This window comes from Suncus etruscus, chromosome 5 (assembly GCF_024139225.1).
Source record: "Suncus etruscus isolate mSunEtr1 chromosome 5, mSunEtr1.pri.cur, whole genome shotgun sequence".
Taxonomy (NCBI): domain Eukaryota; kingdom Metazoa; phylum Chordata; class Mammalia; order Eulipotyphla; family Soricidae; genus Suncus; species Suncus etruscus.
This window is the reverse complement of record NC_064852.1, coordinates 28,095,560-28,110,343: the sequence shown is the minus strand read 5'-3', so window position 1 is coordinate 28,110,343 and position 14,784 is coordinate 28,095,560. Positions and strand designations below refer to the sequence as shown.

Here is a 14,784-nt window from a genome sequence, read left to right as displayed (position 1 = left end):
ATTCGAAATAATGTTGGTCCTGGGTTGGCTTGCGAGGCAAATGCCCTAAAGCTGTGCTATCTCTCCAGCCTCAGTACATGGTTTTAAATAGAGATCTGAGTTTGCCTTTTTGCACATAGTTAACTAGGTTTCCCAATATCACTTGTTGAAGAGGTTTTCCTTGCTCAACTTTGTATTTTTTGCCTCTTTGTTAAATATTAATTGATTGTATACCTGTGGGTTCCATTTCCAGATATTCAAGTCTATTCCACTGAGTGTATCTTTTTCCAATACCACACTATTTTAATGGCTACTGCTTTATAGTACAGTTTAAGGTGGGGGAGGAAGTGATTCATCTCATCTTTTTTTCCCCAAGAATTGCTTTAGCTATTCATGGATGCTTATTGTTCCATACAAATTTCAGGAGTGTTTGGTCCACTTCTTTGAAAAAAGTCATGGATATCCTTACAGGGATTGCATTAAATCTGTACAATGCTTTGTGAAGTATTACCCTTTTAATGATGTTGATCCTTTCAATCCATGAGCAGGATATATGTTTCAGGGCTGCCTCTTTTTTTTTTTTTTAATGACAGGAAAATATCCAACGTTAGCTTTTGTTTTGTAGAAATTCTTGACAAGATGATGTGTGTGTAAGAGGGTGGAGGATAGGCCACACCCATTGGTGCTCAGACTTACTCGTGCTCTGCCTCAAATATCACTCCTGGGGTTCTCTGAGGACCATATGGGGTGCTGGATGGGGCCCTGGTAGAGCCATGGTGGGCTTCACAAGGCAAGAATCTTAACTTGCTGGGGCCGGGTAGGTGGCGCTGGAGGTAAGGTGTCTGCCTTGCAAGCGCTAGCCAAGGAAAGACCGCGGTTCGATCCCCCGGCGTCCCATATGGTCACCCCAAGCCAGGGGCGATTTCTGAGCACATAGCCAGGAGTAACCCCTGAGCGTCAAACGGGTGTGGCCCAAAAACCAAAAAAAAAAAAATAAATAAAAAAAAAAAAAAAAAAAAAAGAATCTTAACTTGCTGTACTGTCTCCAGCACTTAGACAAGGTGAATTTTTCTTAACATTCCTTTAAACTTCTAAATACAGGGAAGAACCATAGCAAATGGCCATAAAATATCTCAAAATACTTCACTATGCTTCATGTTTTTCCCCCCTCTGGAGATTTAAAAATCCTACCACAGATCTTGGGAGGATAGTCCTAACTTACACAAATTTGGTTGCCCCATCCAGCAGTGCTCAGGGCTTACTCCTAGTTCTGTGCTCAGCTGTGTGCAAGGCAAGAAAATCTTAACCCTGTGCTACCTCTCTGCCTAGAGGGAATAATATCATTAACAGTCCTCACCAGATAAGCAGTGCTTGAAGGTGAATGGTGCTTTCTTTCCATTTACTCCCGCGAGGCTGCTTCTGCCTAGATAGCAAGAGGGACCTCTCCATTTTCCAAACCCCATCCTCTTCCTCCAACTAAGCCTATGCTTTGTTTCCTTAAAAATTCAGGTAAAAGCAGGAGGGGAGAGGAGGTGATATTTTTGACTTTCCTCACAATCCAGAAGTTGGAAAGAAAAAAAGGATTTCCTTTGGGCTGTGGCCACGACTCTGATCTTTTTGGCTGATAAAATATTTCCTTCTTTAAAAAAAAAATAACTGGATAGGAAAATCAAGTCCTTTCAATTCAGAAACTGTCTAATTTAGGATTTTTCTCACTTTGGAGGCTTCAAATAAATTAGAGGAGTTAGAGAGCTGGCCACTAGTTCAGGAGGATCTCTCCCCCAAAAACTTCCAAGCGCGGGTTTGGCACCCCATAGAAGTTGAGGACTTGCGGGACTACAGGATCCAGAGGTCTTTGGAAAAGAGCAGCAGCTCCCAGCTTGTTGGCTGCCACCGGGTTCCCTGAGGAGTGACGCGAAAAAGCCTGAAGCTGATTGGCCAGGCTGGCGGCGACTTTTCCATATATGGACAGGCCGCCCGGGCGGCCCGCGCAGGGCGCCCAGGCTCCGGAGTCCAAGTCGAGGCGCGCGAACCTAGAGTTCCGTCGGGAGCGCGCGCTGCTTGCTGCTGCTGCTGCTGCTGCCGCCTCGAAGTCCCCTCCCCGCGACTCCGCGGTCGGGAGCGCGCAGCGTCCAAGTCCCCCTCGTTCAGCCGCCGGGAGCGCGCACGCGCGCCGCGGTCCGGGACCCATCGGGAACGCGCATCGGAACGTCCCGTCCGGCTCAGACCGCCGGGAGCGCGCGCGCGCGTCCCCGTCGAGAACGCGCGTACGTGCGGCGTCCAGTCCCACCGGCTCTCGGCCCGGAGCGCGCGTGCGCGCTCCCGAGTCCGCGCCCCGCCCCCCTGGCTGGGGAGCCCCCTGGGTGCCCATTGGCTCGGCGGAGTGCTTGGGTGTCTGGAGTCCGCGCGGGCGGGCGGGCCACGCCGGGCAACTTTGCGACTCGGTCCCGGAGACGGCGGTGCGGGCCCGGCTCCCCGCACGGCAAGCGCCCCCGAGGTGCGACGAGGCACCATGGTGAGTCTTGGGGTGAAGCGGGGTGCCCACCTGGGTTGGGGGGTGGCAGCTTCCCGCCGAGGCTCTTGGGGACCAGGCGCCCCAGGAAAGTTTCTCTCCCTCGGTGCTGGGGGGACTTGGGGTGATCGCTGGCCGTCTGGGGGGTGCGTGCAGGAATGTCGGGGTGCCGGCACCCGAAAAGGTCCTGGAGGGGTCCCTGGAAAACCCCCCTGAGGATTGACTGCACAAAGGCAGGCTGGAGCGCCTAGGTAGAGAGCACCTGGCTGGGTGGTGGCCTGACTCTCCTTCCCCCCCACCCCAGGCTGGAGTGACCCTTTTGGGGTGTGTTTTGGGGGTCCCCTGCACTGGCTTCCACGTGGCCGGGGATGACCCTTTTCCACTGTGCCCCGCGTGGGTTCTTGGGGATCTTGGCGCCCGAAAGGGGCGCTGGCAACACCCCACTCTGCACCCGGATAGCAGGAGCTGTCTTCGTGCCTCTTGGAACTTTGGGGTGTGTGTGTGTATGTATGTATGTATCTTTGGGACTTTGGGGGTGTATGCGTGTGTACTTGTGTCCCTACACTTTGGTGTTTGTATATGCATGTTCCTGAGATTTTGTTGCTTGTATATTTTCGTGTGTTTGTGTGCGCCTCTGGTGTCTTAAGCTTAAGGGGTATGTGTGTGTCTGTGGGACTTTGGGGTGTGCCCCTGCATCCCTGGGATTTGGGGTGGGTCTGTTGGTAACCCTGAGACTGTGTGTGAGAGAGAGATTGGAACTTGGTGTGTGTTCCTGGCACTTTGGTGTTTGTGCTTGTATGCATATGCATGTTCCTGGGATTTTGTTGCTTGTATATTTGTGTGTGTGTGTGTGTGTGTGTGTGTTTGTGAGCGCCTCTCTGATACTTTTTTTTTCTCTCTGATACTTTTAAGGGTGTGTGTGTGTGTGTGTGTGTGTGTGTGTGTATATATATATATATGTGTGTGTGTCCGTGCATCTTTGGGATTGGGGTGGGTCTATTGGTAACCCTAAGACTGTGTGAGAGAGACTGGGACTTGGTGTGTGTCCCTGGCAGTGTGTGTGTGTGTGTGTGTGTGTGTGTGTGTGTGTGTGTGATTCTTGCGGGGGCTGTCTGGAGTGGAGACTGTTTTGAAGAAGGAGCTGGCACCCATCAGAGGGAAAAACAATCTGGGAGATTCCAGAGTCCCCACACTTGCTGCTTCTCAGATCCTAGGAGGAGGTGACCTGGCCCTCTTCTGGCCGGTGCGCTTGTGTTCTGATGAGTGCGAAAGCGGAGCTAAGTGGAAATGGAAGCTGGGTCGGCCCTAATCTCCAAATCGGTGTGCCTGCCTGCTTAGCAGGCCTAGCCAGGAAACTAGCAGAAGCCCAGCAGGACTCCAGAGCAGCCTTTTGCTGGTAGTTTGTTCAGGAGAATGATTACTAGCCCACAAAAAAAATCTTTAAAAGGGCATCTTTGATCAAAAGTCACTCTGTTGGTGGTGGTGTTGTCTGTTTTGGGGGTCATACCCTGTGGTGCTCAGGGGTTACTCCTGGCTCTGCCCTTAGAAATTACTCCTTGTAGTCTAGAGGGATCTTATGGGATGCTGAAGATTGAACTGGTACTTTGAAGGCAAATGTCCTACCCGCTGTGATATTTGCTCTGGCCCCCAAAACCCACTCTGGAAAGCCCAAAATGATGTCACTTTGCCGGCGCTTGAGACATGCAATCTGTAAATAAATGTCCTCTTTGGGTTTTAGATTTTAAGAACACCCCACATTACTTTTGGAACCTCTTCCACTATAGAAGCCTCTTAACTTGCCCCTTGAATCCAAGCAGTGTGAGTCCTTGTACTGTCACTTTGTTTCTGTAATTCAACAAATACTATTTAAAATTTTATGATATGCTTAAACATAAGAATTTATTGAGAGATAGTTCAGAGCGTAAGGTGCTTGCCCATATGTGTGACCAAGGTGGATTCGAACCCGACACTCTGTAGAGTGTCTGTAGAGTGTCTTACTCTTTGTGGGCAAAGAATAAGAGATGGAGGAAGAGATCTCTGAGATCAGACATGAAGCAAGCCCTGAACACTGCTGGGTGTGGCCCCAAAACCAAACAAATAAAATAGTCGTCATGTCAAGTACTTAAAGAATGTTACTGAATTTAAATACTAAAGAATGAAATGAACTTTCCCTTCCATAGTGAAACTCAGTTTTTCACCCAGGACAGACTCAGATGCCTTTCATAGAGAAGTTGGAAATTTCCTGGCTAGCCTGTTCCAATTGCTGTTAAAGTAAATAGAGGCTCTGAAGGGCATTGGAGAGGAGGTGGCACCTGGGGAAAAGGGCAGTTCCCTGAGTTAAAAGGATTGTCTGTTGGACCTGGGTTCTCTGCCAGCAGCACCAATAGTCCTGCTGTGGACTGTGAGAGCCTAGCAGTATGTGAGATGCAGCCACAGGGCCCTGGCTCCTGGACAGAGAAGTTCAAACAGCTGGTGGCACACAGCAAAGGGAAACTTTCTTGTCCCACTGGAAGTTGTTCGTTTGGGTAAAGTGAAAGGGCCCTAGAACAGAGCATCCTAGATTATGGATGGAAGCTTTATTTATTTTTTAAAATTTTTGGGGGGTAGAGGGCCACATCCGGGGTTGCTCAAGGCTCACTCCTGGCTCTGCACTCAAGGATCACTCTTAGTAAAGGGCTTGGGGTACCATATGGGACACCCGGTATTGAACTTGAGTCCTCTCTGTGCAACCTTTCTACTCATTTCTTGCCCTGATGAGAAACTTCTGATTAGTTACTGATGAAACAGAAAATGCCTTCCAGCCATGACCCTTCCTTTTTGGGTTCCATATCTATGCCGGGGCTCAGCTGTGCCCTTCAGTTGCCTGGGACAGCAGTAAAACAAGGCATGGCTGGGGACTGGCCTGGAAAAAGGGGTTCCTCAGGCTGGGTTGGGATTCTGGGGACAGTACTGTGCATTTCTTACATGGGATCCTCTGCTAGTTTATCAGGAACATTCTCCACCTGTGCCTGAGGCCCTTCCAGGATCATTCAATGTGACTCATGCGGAAGGCTGTCATTTTCTGACTCACAGCACGATGGATATGTTATCATTGGCCTCTTCCTCCTGAAATTTTACTTTGGAATACTTATCACCATCTTTGGAGAATCAGGAACATGGATGTGGGGGGTCAGGGTGTGACTCAGTGGGAGAGACTTGTCTTGTACAAGTACTTTGGTCCCTAGCCCTCAAAACAAAGAAAAACAACAAAAACACGCCAAACCTTTCAGGCAATGGTTTTCTTTATGAGACCAAGAAAACTACACCACCAACTTCCTTTCCTACTCCCCCCCCAAAAAAAAAAGCACCACACACCCAACTCCATGTGCCTTTATGATTTAGAGCTTGTGGATTAATTAGGAGTATACAGTAATTTCCTTTTAATTATTATTAACATGTACCTGAGGTTTCCTTCATAGACTCTGGCATTAGCTAAATAGAGAAGTTCTGCTTTTAGCAATTTGACCTTCTAATGGACTTTGAACCCAGGAATATTGATTAATTTATGTCACTTAGAGTATATTGAAACTCTTGGGTAAATATGAGTTAGTCATCAACTCAGAATGTGTGTGAGATGTGTTTCTTGTTCCTTGTGTAGTACCTGGGAGTAAACTGCAGCCATGATATAAATATAGAGGACAGACTTACCAGTTAGTTAGGACTGAATGGGTAAATTCACTTCAGAGATAGAGAAGTTCTGGGTGGAGGCCTGGGTCAGCTTCTGAGATCCTCTGGAATAGCCCTGGGCAAGTATCTGGTGTGGATGGGATGGAGTCAAACTGGAACCAACAGTTGCAGAACCTGAAAGACACCTCTTCAACAATTGCATATGGGTTGAGGAGAATGTTGTTGTTGTTGGTTTTCATTTATATCACTGACTGCTGATTCAAATTTCTGCAAGGTCAGGATACAATTTTAGGTGGCTGAGGCTGCCCTCTAAAGAATAACTTTGCAAATCTGGTTGCCTTGTACTTGGCCAACTATTGTTTGAATCCCTAAATGTACTCTCCAACTATCACCAGGAGCGACCCCTGAGCACAGAGTGAGGAGTAAGCCCTGAGCACTGCCAGAAACAATAACAATCCACTAATTGCAAAAGTCATCTTAATCAAACTGAAAAAAAAAAAGTTACTGTGGGTTTTGTTTATTTATTCATTTATTTTTTTTTTTTTTTTTTTTTTTTTTTTTATAAACCATGCTTTTTAATTAAATAAAATAATTATAAAAGAAAGTAACATCTGTAACAAACCAGCCACTTATGACATACCTTATTATGTGTCATCTAGATATTCTTATGATCACAGAATGTCCTGAATTCACTGTCCTAATTTATTTTTTTTTTTTTTTTTTTTTTTTTTTTTGGGTTTTTATTTTTTATTTTTTATCTTTATTTAAACACCGTGATTACAAACATGATTATAGTTGTATGATTACAGTCATGTAAAGAGCACCCCCCCTTCACCGGTGTAACATTCCCACCACCAATTTCCCAGATCTCCCTCCTCCCCACCCCCCTACACCTGTACTCGAGACAGGCTTTCTACTTCCCTCATTCATTCACATTTTATGATAGTTTTCAGTGTAGTCATCTCTGCAACTGCACTCATCACTCTATGTGATGAGCTGCATGTCCTGAGCTGCACCTACCAGCCCTCATCTCTCTTGTCTCTGAGATATTGTTAAAAATGTCCTTCATTTTTCTTAAAGCCCATAGATGAGTGAAACCATTCTGCGTCTTTCTCTCTCCCTCTGACTTACTTCACTCAGCATAATAGATTCCATGTACATCCATGTATTGGAAAATTTCATGACTTCATCTCTCCTGATGGCTGCATAGTATTCCATTGTGTATATGTACCACAGTTTCTTCAGCCACTCATCTGTTGAAGGGCATCTTGGTTGTTTCCAGAGTCTGGCTATTGTAAATAGCGCTGCAATGAATATAGGAGTAAGGAAGGGTTTTTTGTATTGTATTTTTGTGTTTCTTGGGTATATTCCTAGGAGTGGTATAGCTGGATCGTATGGAAGCTCAATTTCCAGTTTGTGAAGGAATCTCCATATCGCTTTCCATAAAGGTTGTACTAGACGGCATTCCCACCAGCAGTGAAAAAGAGTTCCTTTCTCTCCACATCCCCGCCAGCACTGCTTGTTTTCCTTTCTTGTGATGTGTGCCAATCTCAGTGGCGTGAGGTGGTACCTCATAGTAGTTTTGATTTGCATCTCCCTGACGATTAGTGATGTTGAACATCTTTTCATGTGCCTTTTGGCCATTTGCCTTTCTTCTTTTTCAAAGTGTCTGTTCATTTCTTCTCCCCATTTTTTGATGGGGTTAGTTGTTTTTTTCTTGTATAGTTCTGTCAGTACCTTGTAAATTTTGGATATTAGCCCTTTATCTGATGTGTATTGGGTGAATAATTTCTCCCACTCAGTGGGTGGCCTTTGTATTCTGGGCGCTATTTCCTTTGAGATGCAGAAGCTTTTCAGCTTAATATAGTCCCATCTGTTTATCTCTGCTTCCACTTGCTTGGAAAGTGCTGTCTCCTCCTTAAAGATGCCTTTAGTCTCAATGTCCTGGAGTGTTTCACCTACATGTTGTTCTATATACCTTATAGTTTCAGTTCTGATATCAAGGTCTTTAATCCATTTGGATTTTACCTTTGTATATGGTGTTAGCTGGGGGTCTGAGTTCGCTTTTTTGCAAGTGGTTAACCAGTTGTGCCAACACCACTTGTTGAATAGGCTTTCCCTGCTCCATTTAGGATTTTTTGCTCCTTTATCAAAAACAAGGTGGTTATATGTCTGAGGAACCTTCTCTGAGTACTCAAGCCTATTCCACTGATCTGAGGGTCTGTTTTTATTCCAATACCATGCTGTTTTTATAACTGTTGCTTTGTAATACAACTTAAAATTGGGGAAAGTAATGCCTCCCATATTCCTTTTCCCAAGGAGTGCTTTAGCTATTCGAGGTTGTTTGTTGTTCCAGATGAATTTCAGAAGTATTTGATCCACTTCTTTGAAAAATGTCATGGGTATCTTTAGAGGAATCGCGTTAAATCTGTACAATGCTTTTGGAAGTATTGCCATTTTAATGATGTTGATCCTGCCAATCCATGAGCATGGTATGTGTTTCCATTTCCGCGTGTCCTCTCTTATTTCTTGGAGCAGTGTTTTGTAGTTTTCTTTGTATAGATCCTTCACATCTTTAGTCAGGTTGACTCCAAGATATTTGAGTTTGTGTGGAACTAATGTGAATGGGATTGTTCTCTTAATGTCCATTTCTTCCCTATCATTATTCGTGTATAAAAAGGCCATTGATTTTTGTGTGTTAATTTTGTATCCTGCCACTTTGCTATACAAATCTATTATTTCTAGAAGCTTTTTGGTAGAGTCTTTAGGGTTTTCTAAGTAGAGTATCATGTCATCTGCAAACAGTGAGAGCTTGACTTCTTCCTTTCCTATCTGAATTCCCTTGATATCTTTTTCTTGCCTAATCGCTATAGCAAGTACTTCCAGTGCTATGTTGAATAGGAGTGGTGAGAGAGGACAGCCTTGTCTTGTACCAGAATTTAGAGGAAAGGATTTTAGTTTTTCTCCATTGAGGATAATATTTGCCACTGGCTTCTGGTAGATGGCTTTGACTATATTGAGAAAGGTTCCTTTTATTCCTATCTTGCTGAGAGTTTTAATCAAGAATGGGTGTTGAACCTTATCAAATGCTTTTTCTGCATCTATTGATATGACCATGTGATTTTTATTTTTGTTGTTGTTTATGTTGTGTATTATATTAATAGATTTACGGATGTTAAACCATCCTTGCATTCCTGGGATGAAACCTACTTGATCAAAGTGAATGATCTTCTTGATGAGGCACTGGATCCTGTTCGCCAGGATTTTGTTGAGGATCTTTGCATCTGTGTTCATCAGGGATATTGGTCTGTAATTTTCTTTTTTGGCAGCATCTCTATCAGGTTTTGGTATTAAGGTGATGTTGGCTTCATAAAAGCTATTTGGAAGTATTCCTGTTTTTTCGATTTCATAAAAGAGCCTGGCCAGCATTGGTAGTAGTTCCTCTTGAAAGGTTTGAAAGAATTCATTCGTGAATCCATCAGGGCCTGGGCTTTTGTTTTTGGGTAAATTTTTGATTACAGTTTTAATTTCCTCAATAGTGATGGGGGTGTTTAGATATGCTACCTCTTCTTTATTCAACCGTGGAAGGTTATATGAGTTCAGAAATTTATCCATTTCTTCCAGGTTCTCATATTTAGTGGCATAGAGTTTCTCAAAGTATTCTCTGAATACCCTTTGAATCTCTGCAGTATCTGTAGTGATCTCCCCCTTCTCATTTCTAATACGCGTTATCAAGTTTCTCTCTTTCTTTTGCTTTGTGAGTTTTGCCAATGGTCTATCAATCTTGTTTATTTTTTCAAAGAACCAACTTCTGCTTTCGTTGATCTTTCGGATTGTTTTTTGGGTTTCCACTTCGTTGATTTCTGCTCTCAGCTTTGTTATTTCCTTCTGTCTCCCTATTTTTGGGTCCTTTTGTTGAGCACTTTCTAGTTCTATTAGCTGTGTCATTAAGCTACTCAGGTAAGCTCCTTCTTCCTTCCTGATGTGTGCTTGCAAAGCTATAAATTTTCCTCTCAGTACTGCTTTTGCTGTGTCCCATAAGTTCTGATAGTTTGTGTCTTTATTGTCATTTGTTTCCAGGAACCTTTTGATTTCCTCCTTGATTTCATCTCGGACCCACTGGTTATTGAGTATGAGGCTGTTTAACTTCCAGGTGTTAAATTTTTTCTTCTGTGTCCCTTTGCAGTTCACATCTAACTTCAGAGCCTTGTGGTCAGCAAAGGCAGCCTGCAAAATGTCTATCTTTTTTATTTTATGGAGGTATGTTTTATGTGCCAGCACATGATCTATCCTGGAGAATGATCCATGTACATTGGAAAAGAATGTGTATCCAGGTTTCTGAGGATAGAGTGCCCTATATATATCTACTAGGCCTCTTTCATCCATTTCTTTTTGCAGGTCTAGTATATTTTTGTTGGGTTTCCATTTGGTTGACCTATCAAGTGTTGACAAGCCTGTGTTGAGGTCTCCCACAATTATTGTGTTATTATTGATATCCTTCTTCAGATTTGTCAACAATTGTATTAAATACTTTGCTGGACCCTCATTCGGTGCGTATATGTTTAGGAGAGTGATTTCTTCTTGCTGTACAAATCCCTTGATTAGTACATAATATCCATCTTTGTCCCTTACAATTTTTCTGAGTATAAAGTTTGTGTCATCTGATATTAGTATGGCCACCCCCGCTTTTTTAAGGGTGTTGTTTGCTTGAATGATTTTCCTCCAGCCTTTGATTTTGAGTCTATGTTTATTCTGACTATTCAGGTGTGTTTCTTGTAGACAGCAGAAGGTTGGCTTCAGTTTTTTGATCCATTTCGCCACTCTGTGCCTCTTAACTGGTGCATTTAGTCCATTGACATTGAGAGAAATAATTGTCATGGGATTTATTGCCATCTTTGTGTAGAAGTTTGGTGTGTTTTTTGTTCTGTCTTGTTTTTAGAGTAGATCTTTCAGTTTTTCTTTTAAGGCTGGTTTTGAGTCTGCAAAGATTTTGAGCTGTTGTTTATCTGTGAAGCCGTGTATACATCCGTCAAACCTGAAACTTAGTTTTGCTGGGTGCAATATTCTTGGCGAAGCATTTATTTCATTGAGTTTTGCCACTACGTCCCACCACTGCCTTCTGGCCTTGAGTGTTTCTGGTGACAGGTCTGCTGTAAATTTCAAGGATGCTCCGTGGAATGTAATTTCCCTTTTCGATCTTGCTGCTTGCAGTATTCTATCTCTATCGGTGGGTTTCATCATGGTGATTAGGATGTGTCTTGGGGTGTTTCTACTGGGGTCTTTTTTAGCTGGTACTCTTCGGGCATGCAGGATTTGGTCACATGTTTTCTTTAGCTCTGGTAGTTTCTCTGTGATGATGTTCTTAACCATTGATTCTTCCTGAAGATTTTCTTCTTGGGTCTCTGGAACTCCAATGATTCTGAAGTTGTTTCTGTTGAGCTTATCAAAGACTTCTATTTTCATCTTCTCATATTCTTTGAGTAAATTTTCCATTGTCTGATCATTTGATTTGAGGTTTTTTTCTAATCTCTTCTGCTGTGTAAAGTTGTTATGCATCTCATCTTCTAAAGCACTAATTCTGTCCTCAGCTGCTGTTAACCTGTTGGAAAACTCATCCATTATGTTCTTCAATTCGTCTATTGAGTTTTTCAGACCTGTTATCTGATCTGATATTTCAGTTTGGAGTTTTCTGATTTCTGTCTTCATATTCTCTTGATTTTTATTAGTGCTCTGATTTATACTTTCTTTGATATCTGATAGCAACCTCCATATTTCGTCTCTAAACTCCATTTCTGAAAGACTGCTTAGGTAGTTGGTCGTTGTTGGGTCATCAGAGTTTCCATCTTCATTCTCTATGGTTGAAGTTGGTCTGCGTAGTCTCCCCATTGTCTCGCTTACGCTGTGGGTTTTTCTACGTGTTGTGGTGGTACTCATTGGCGAGGTGGAGTGCGCGGCCGCGAAGCGCAGCGGAGCGGCCGCGCTCCGGCCCCCAAACACTCACCTCAGCCGAGGCAAGCCGTCAGGGGATGCCTGGGGAGGCCCCCAAGTGTCTGCCAAGCAAAGAAACCAGCACAATCCACAACTCCAACAGAAAACTCACAGCCCCAGCGAGACACGCCTTGAAGAGATTAATGCTGAATCAGGTCAAAGTTCCCAGGTTGATGCAGGCTGGGGGAGGTCCCAAAATGTCTGCCGGGCCTAGGGGTCCAGCAGTCAGCCTGATCTGCAACTCCGGCCCCCAAACACTCACCTCAGCCGAGGCAAGCCGTCAGGGGATGCCTGGGGAGGCCCCCAAGTGTCTGCCAAGCAAAGAAACCAGCACAATCCACAACTCCAACAGAAAACTCACAGCCCCAGCGAGACACGCCTTGAAGAGATTAATGCTGAATCAGGTCAAAGTTCCCAGGTTGATGCAGGCTGGGGGAGGTCCCAAAATGTCTGCCGGGCCTAGGGGTCCAGCAGTCAGCCTGATCTGCAACTCCGGCCCCCAAACACTCACCTCAGCCGAGGCAAGCCGTCAGGGGATGCCTGGGGAGGCCCCCAAGTGTCTGCCAAGCAAAGAAACCAGCACAATCCACAACTCCAACAGAAAACTCACAGCCCCAGCGAGACACGCCTTGAAGAGATTAATGCTGAATCAGGTCAAAGTTCCCAGGTTGATGCAGGCTGGGGGAGGTCCCAAAATGTCTGCCGGGCCTAGGGGTCCAGCAGTCAGCCTGATCTGCAACTCCGGCCCCCAAACACTCACCTCAGCCGAGGCAAGCCGTCAGGGGATGCCTGGGGAGGCCCCCAAGTGTCTGCCAAGCAAAGAAACCAGCACAATCCACAACTCCAACAGAAAACTCACAGCCCCAGCGAGACACGCCTTGAAGAGATTAATGCTGAATCAGGTCAAAGTTCCCAGGTTGATGCAGGCTGGGGGAGGTCCCAAAATGTCTGCCGGGCCTAGGGGTCCAGCAGTCAGCCTGATCTGCAACTCCGGCCCCCAAACACTCACCTCAGCCGAGGCAAGCCGTCAGGGGATGCCTGGGGAGGCCCCCAAGTGTCTGCCAAGCAAAGAAACCAGCACAATCCACAACTCCAACAGAAAACTCACAGCCCCAGCGAGACACGCCTTGAAGAGATTAATGCTGAATCAGGTCAAAGTTCCCAGGTTGATGCAGGCTGGGGGAGGTCCCAAAATGTCTGCCGGGCCTAGGGGTCCAGCAGTCAGCCTGATCTGCAACTCCGGCCCCCAAACACTCACCTCAGCCGAGGCAAGCCGTCAGGGGATGCCTGGGGAGGCCCCCAAGTGTCTGCCAAGCAAAGAAACCAGCACAATCCACAACTCCAACAGAAAACTCACAGCCCCAGCGAGACACCTCATTTATTTTTTAAAGTAGGCCAGAGAGACTTACAGACCACCAATCCAGATTTGATCAGTGGCATCCCATAGGGTCCCCAAACATTGCTAGGAATGATTAAGTGCAGAACACTGAGAAACCACTGAGCATTGCCAGGTTGGTTCTCTCTCTCTCTCTCTCTCTCTCTCTCTCTCTCTCTCTCTCTCTCTCTCTCTCTCTCTCTCTCTCTCTCTCTCTCTCTCTCTCTCTCTCTCTCTCTCTCTCCGTCTGTCTGTCTGTCTGTCTGTCTCTCACTCTCACTCTCACTCACCTAAAGAGGCTGCTCCGTAACAACAGCCTAGTCTGGTCACAGGAGGCATATATTACCAAGTGTCTACCTTCCTGGAGAAGCTGCAAGTTCCCTTTTAAGTCTAGAGCTGCTGGTTTTTAAAACATTCTATTATCTCAAAGAAGTCCAACACCTCTCAAGTCAGCTGTTAGCAGCCTACTGGTTGTAAATCTTGGGTAGTGTCTTAATAATGCCTCCTTTAGGGAGTGTCCTGTATTCGGGAGTGGAGTTAGATCTTTTATTGATGGGGATTGGGTTTCCCTTCAGAGTGGGAGGTGCCTGGTAATCTCCGTCTCTGGGTTCTAGGCTCTTCAATCTGGAGAAGCTACTGTTACTCTTGGGAACCATCGAAACATAGTGTGTAGACTATTCTGTATGGGATGAAGCTTTACATTGAGCTTCTCTTGCTACCACCTTCAGGGAAGATGTCATTGCTGTTACATAGCATTCAGTGCACTTTTCTCAGGTGGATTTCATGAACTTGAGATCTGTGTCAGGGTTATCCTGGGTCTGTGTAATGAGTAGCAGCAACAACAGCAGCCTTTCAGTAAAGGCATTCTGAGCACACAGCCTTGAGCTCCTGTTAATGCCTGTATTGTGTGATCATGCAGGACATGAGGACAAAATGAGTATGTAACTCTACTTTTCCTGATGAGACCAGGACTGGGCCCTGGGCCCTAATAAGAACACATGAAGACTTCACGTGATTTCAGCTTAAACAAGCATACGTATTTGGGCTGGGGCAATAGTACATTGGGTAGGGCACTTACCTTGCATGCAGCTGACCTAGGTTCAATCCTCGGCATCCCATATAGTCCCAAATCTGCCAGGAGTAACTCCTGAGTTGAGAGCCAGGAAAAACCCTGGCTGCTGTGTGTGGCTTAAAAACCAAAAGCACCACCACCACCACCAAAAACCCAATGACCAAAAATACGGTGATGGGCTGGAGTGATAGT

The 14,784-nt window shown here is 45.3% G+C and overlaps 1 protein-coding gene across 1 annotated transcript in view; it reads left to right on the top strand.

The window, feature by feature from the left end:
• The first annotated feature begins 2,388 nt into the window (after nucleotides 1-2,388).
• MYO1E (myosin IE) overlaps nucleotides 2,389-14,784 on the top strand; it is a 211,096-nt gene continuing 198,700 nt past the window's right edge. The window contains exon 1 of the mRNA XM_049773610.1: nucleotides 2,389-2,494. Coding sequence (XP_049629567.1) covers nucleotides 2,492-2,494 — 3 coding nt within the window. The 5' untranslated portion in view covers nucleotides 2,389-2,491. The remainder of the gene's footprint in view (nucleotides 2,495-14,784) is intronic.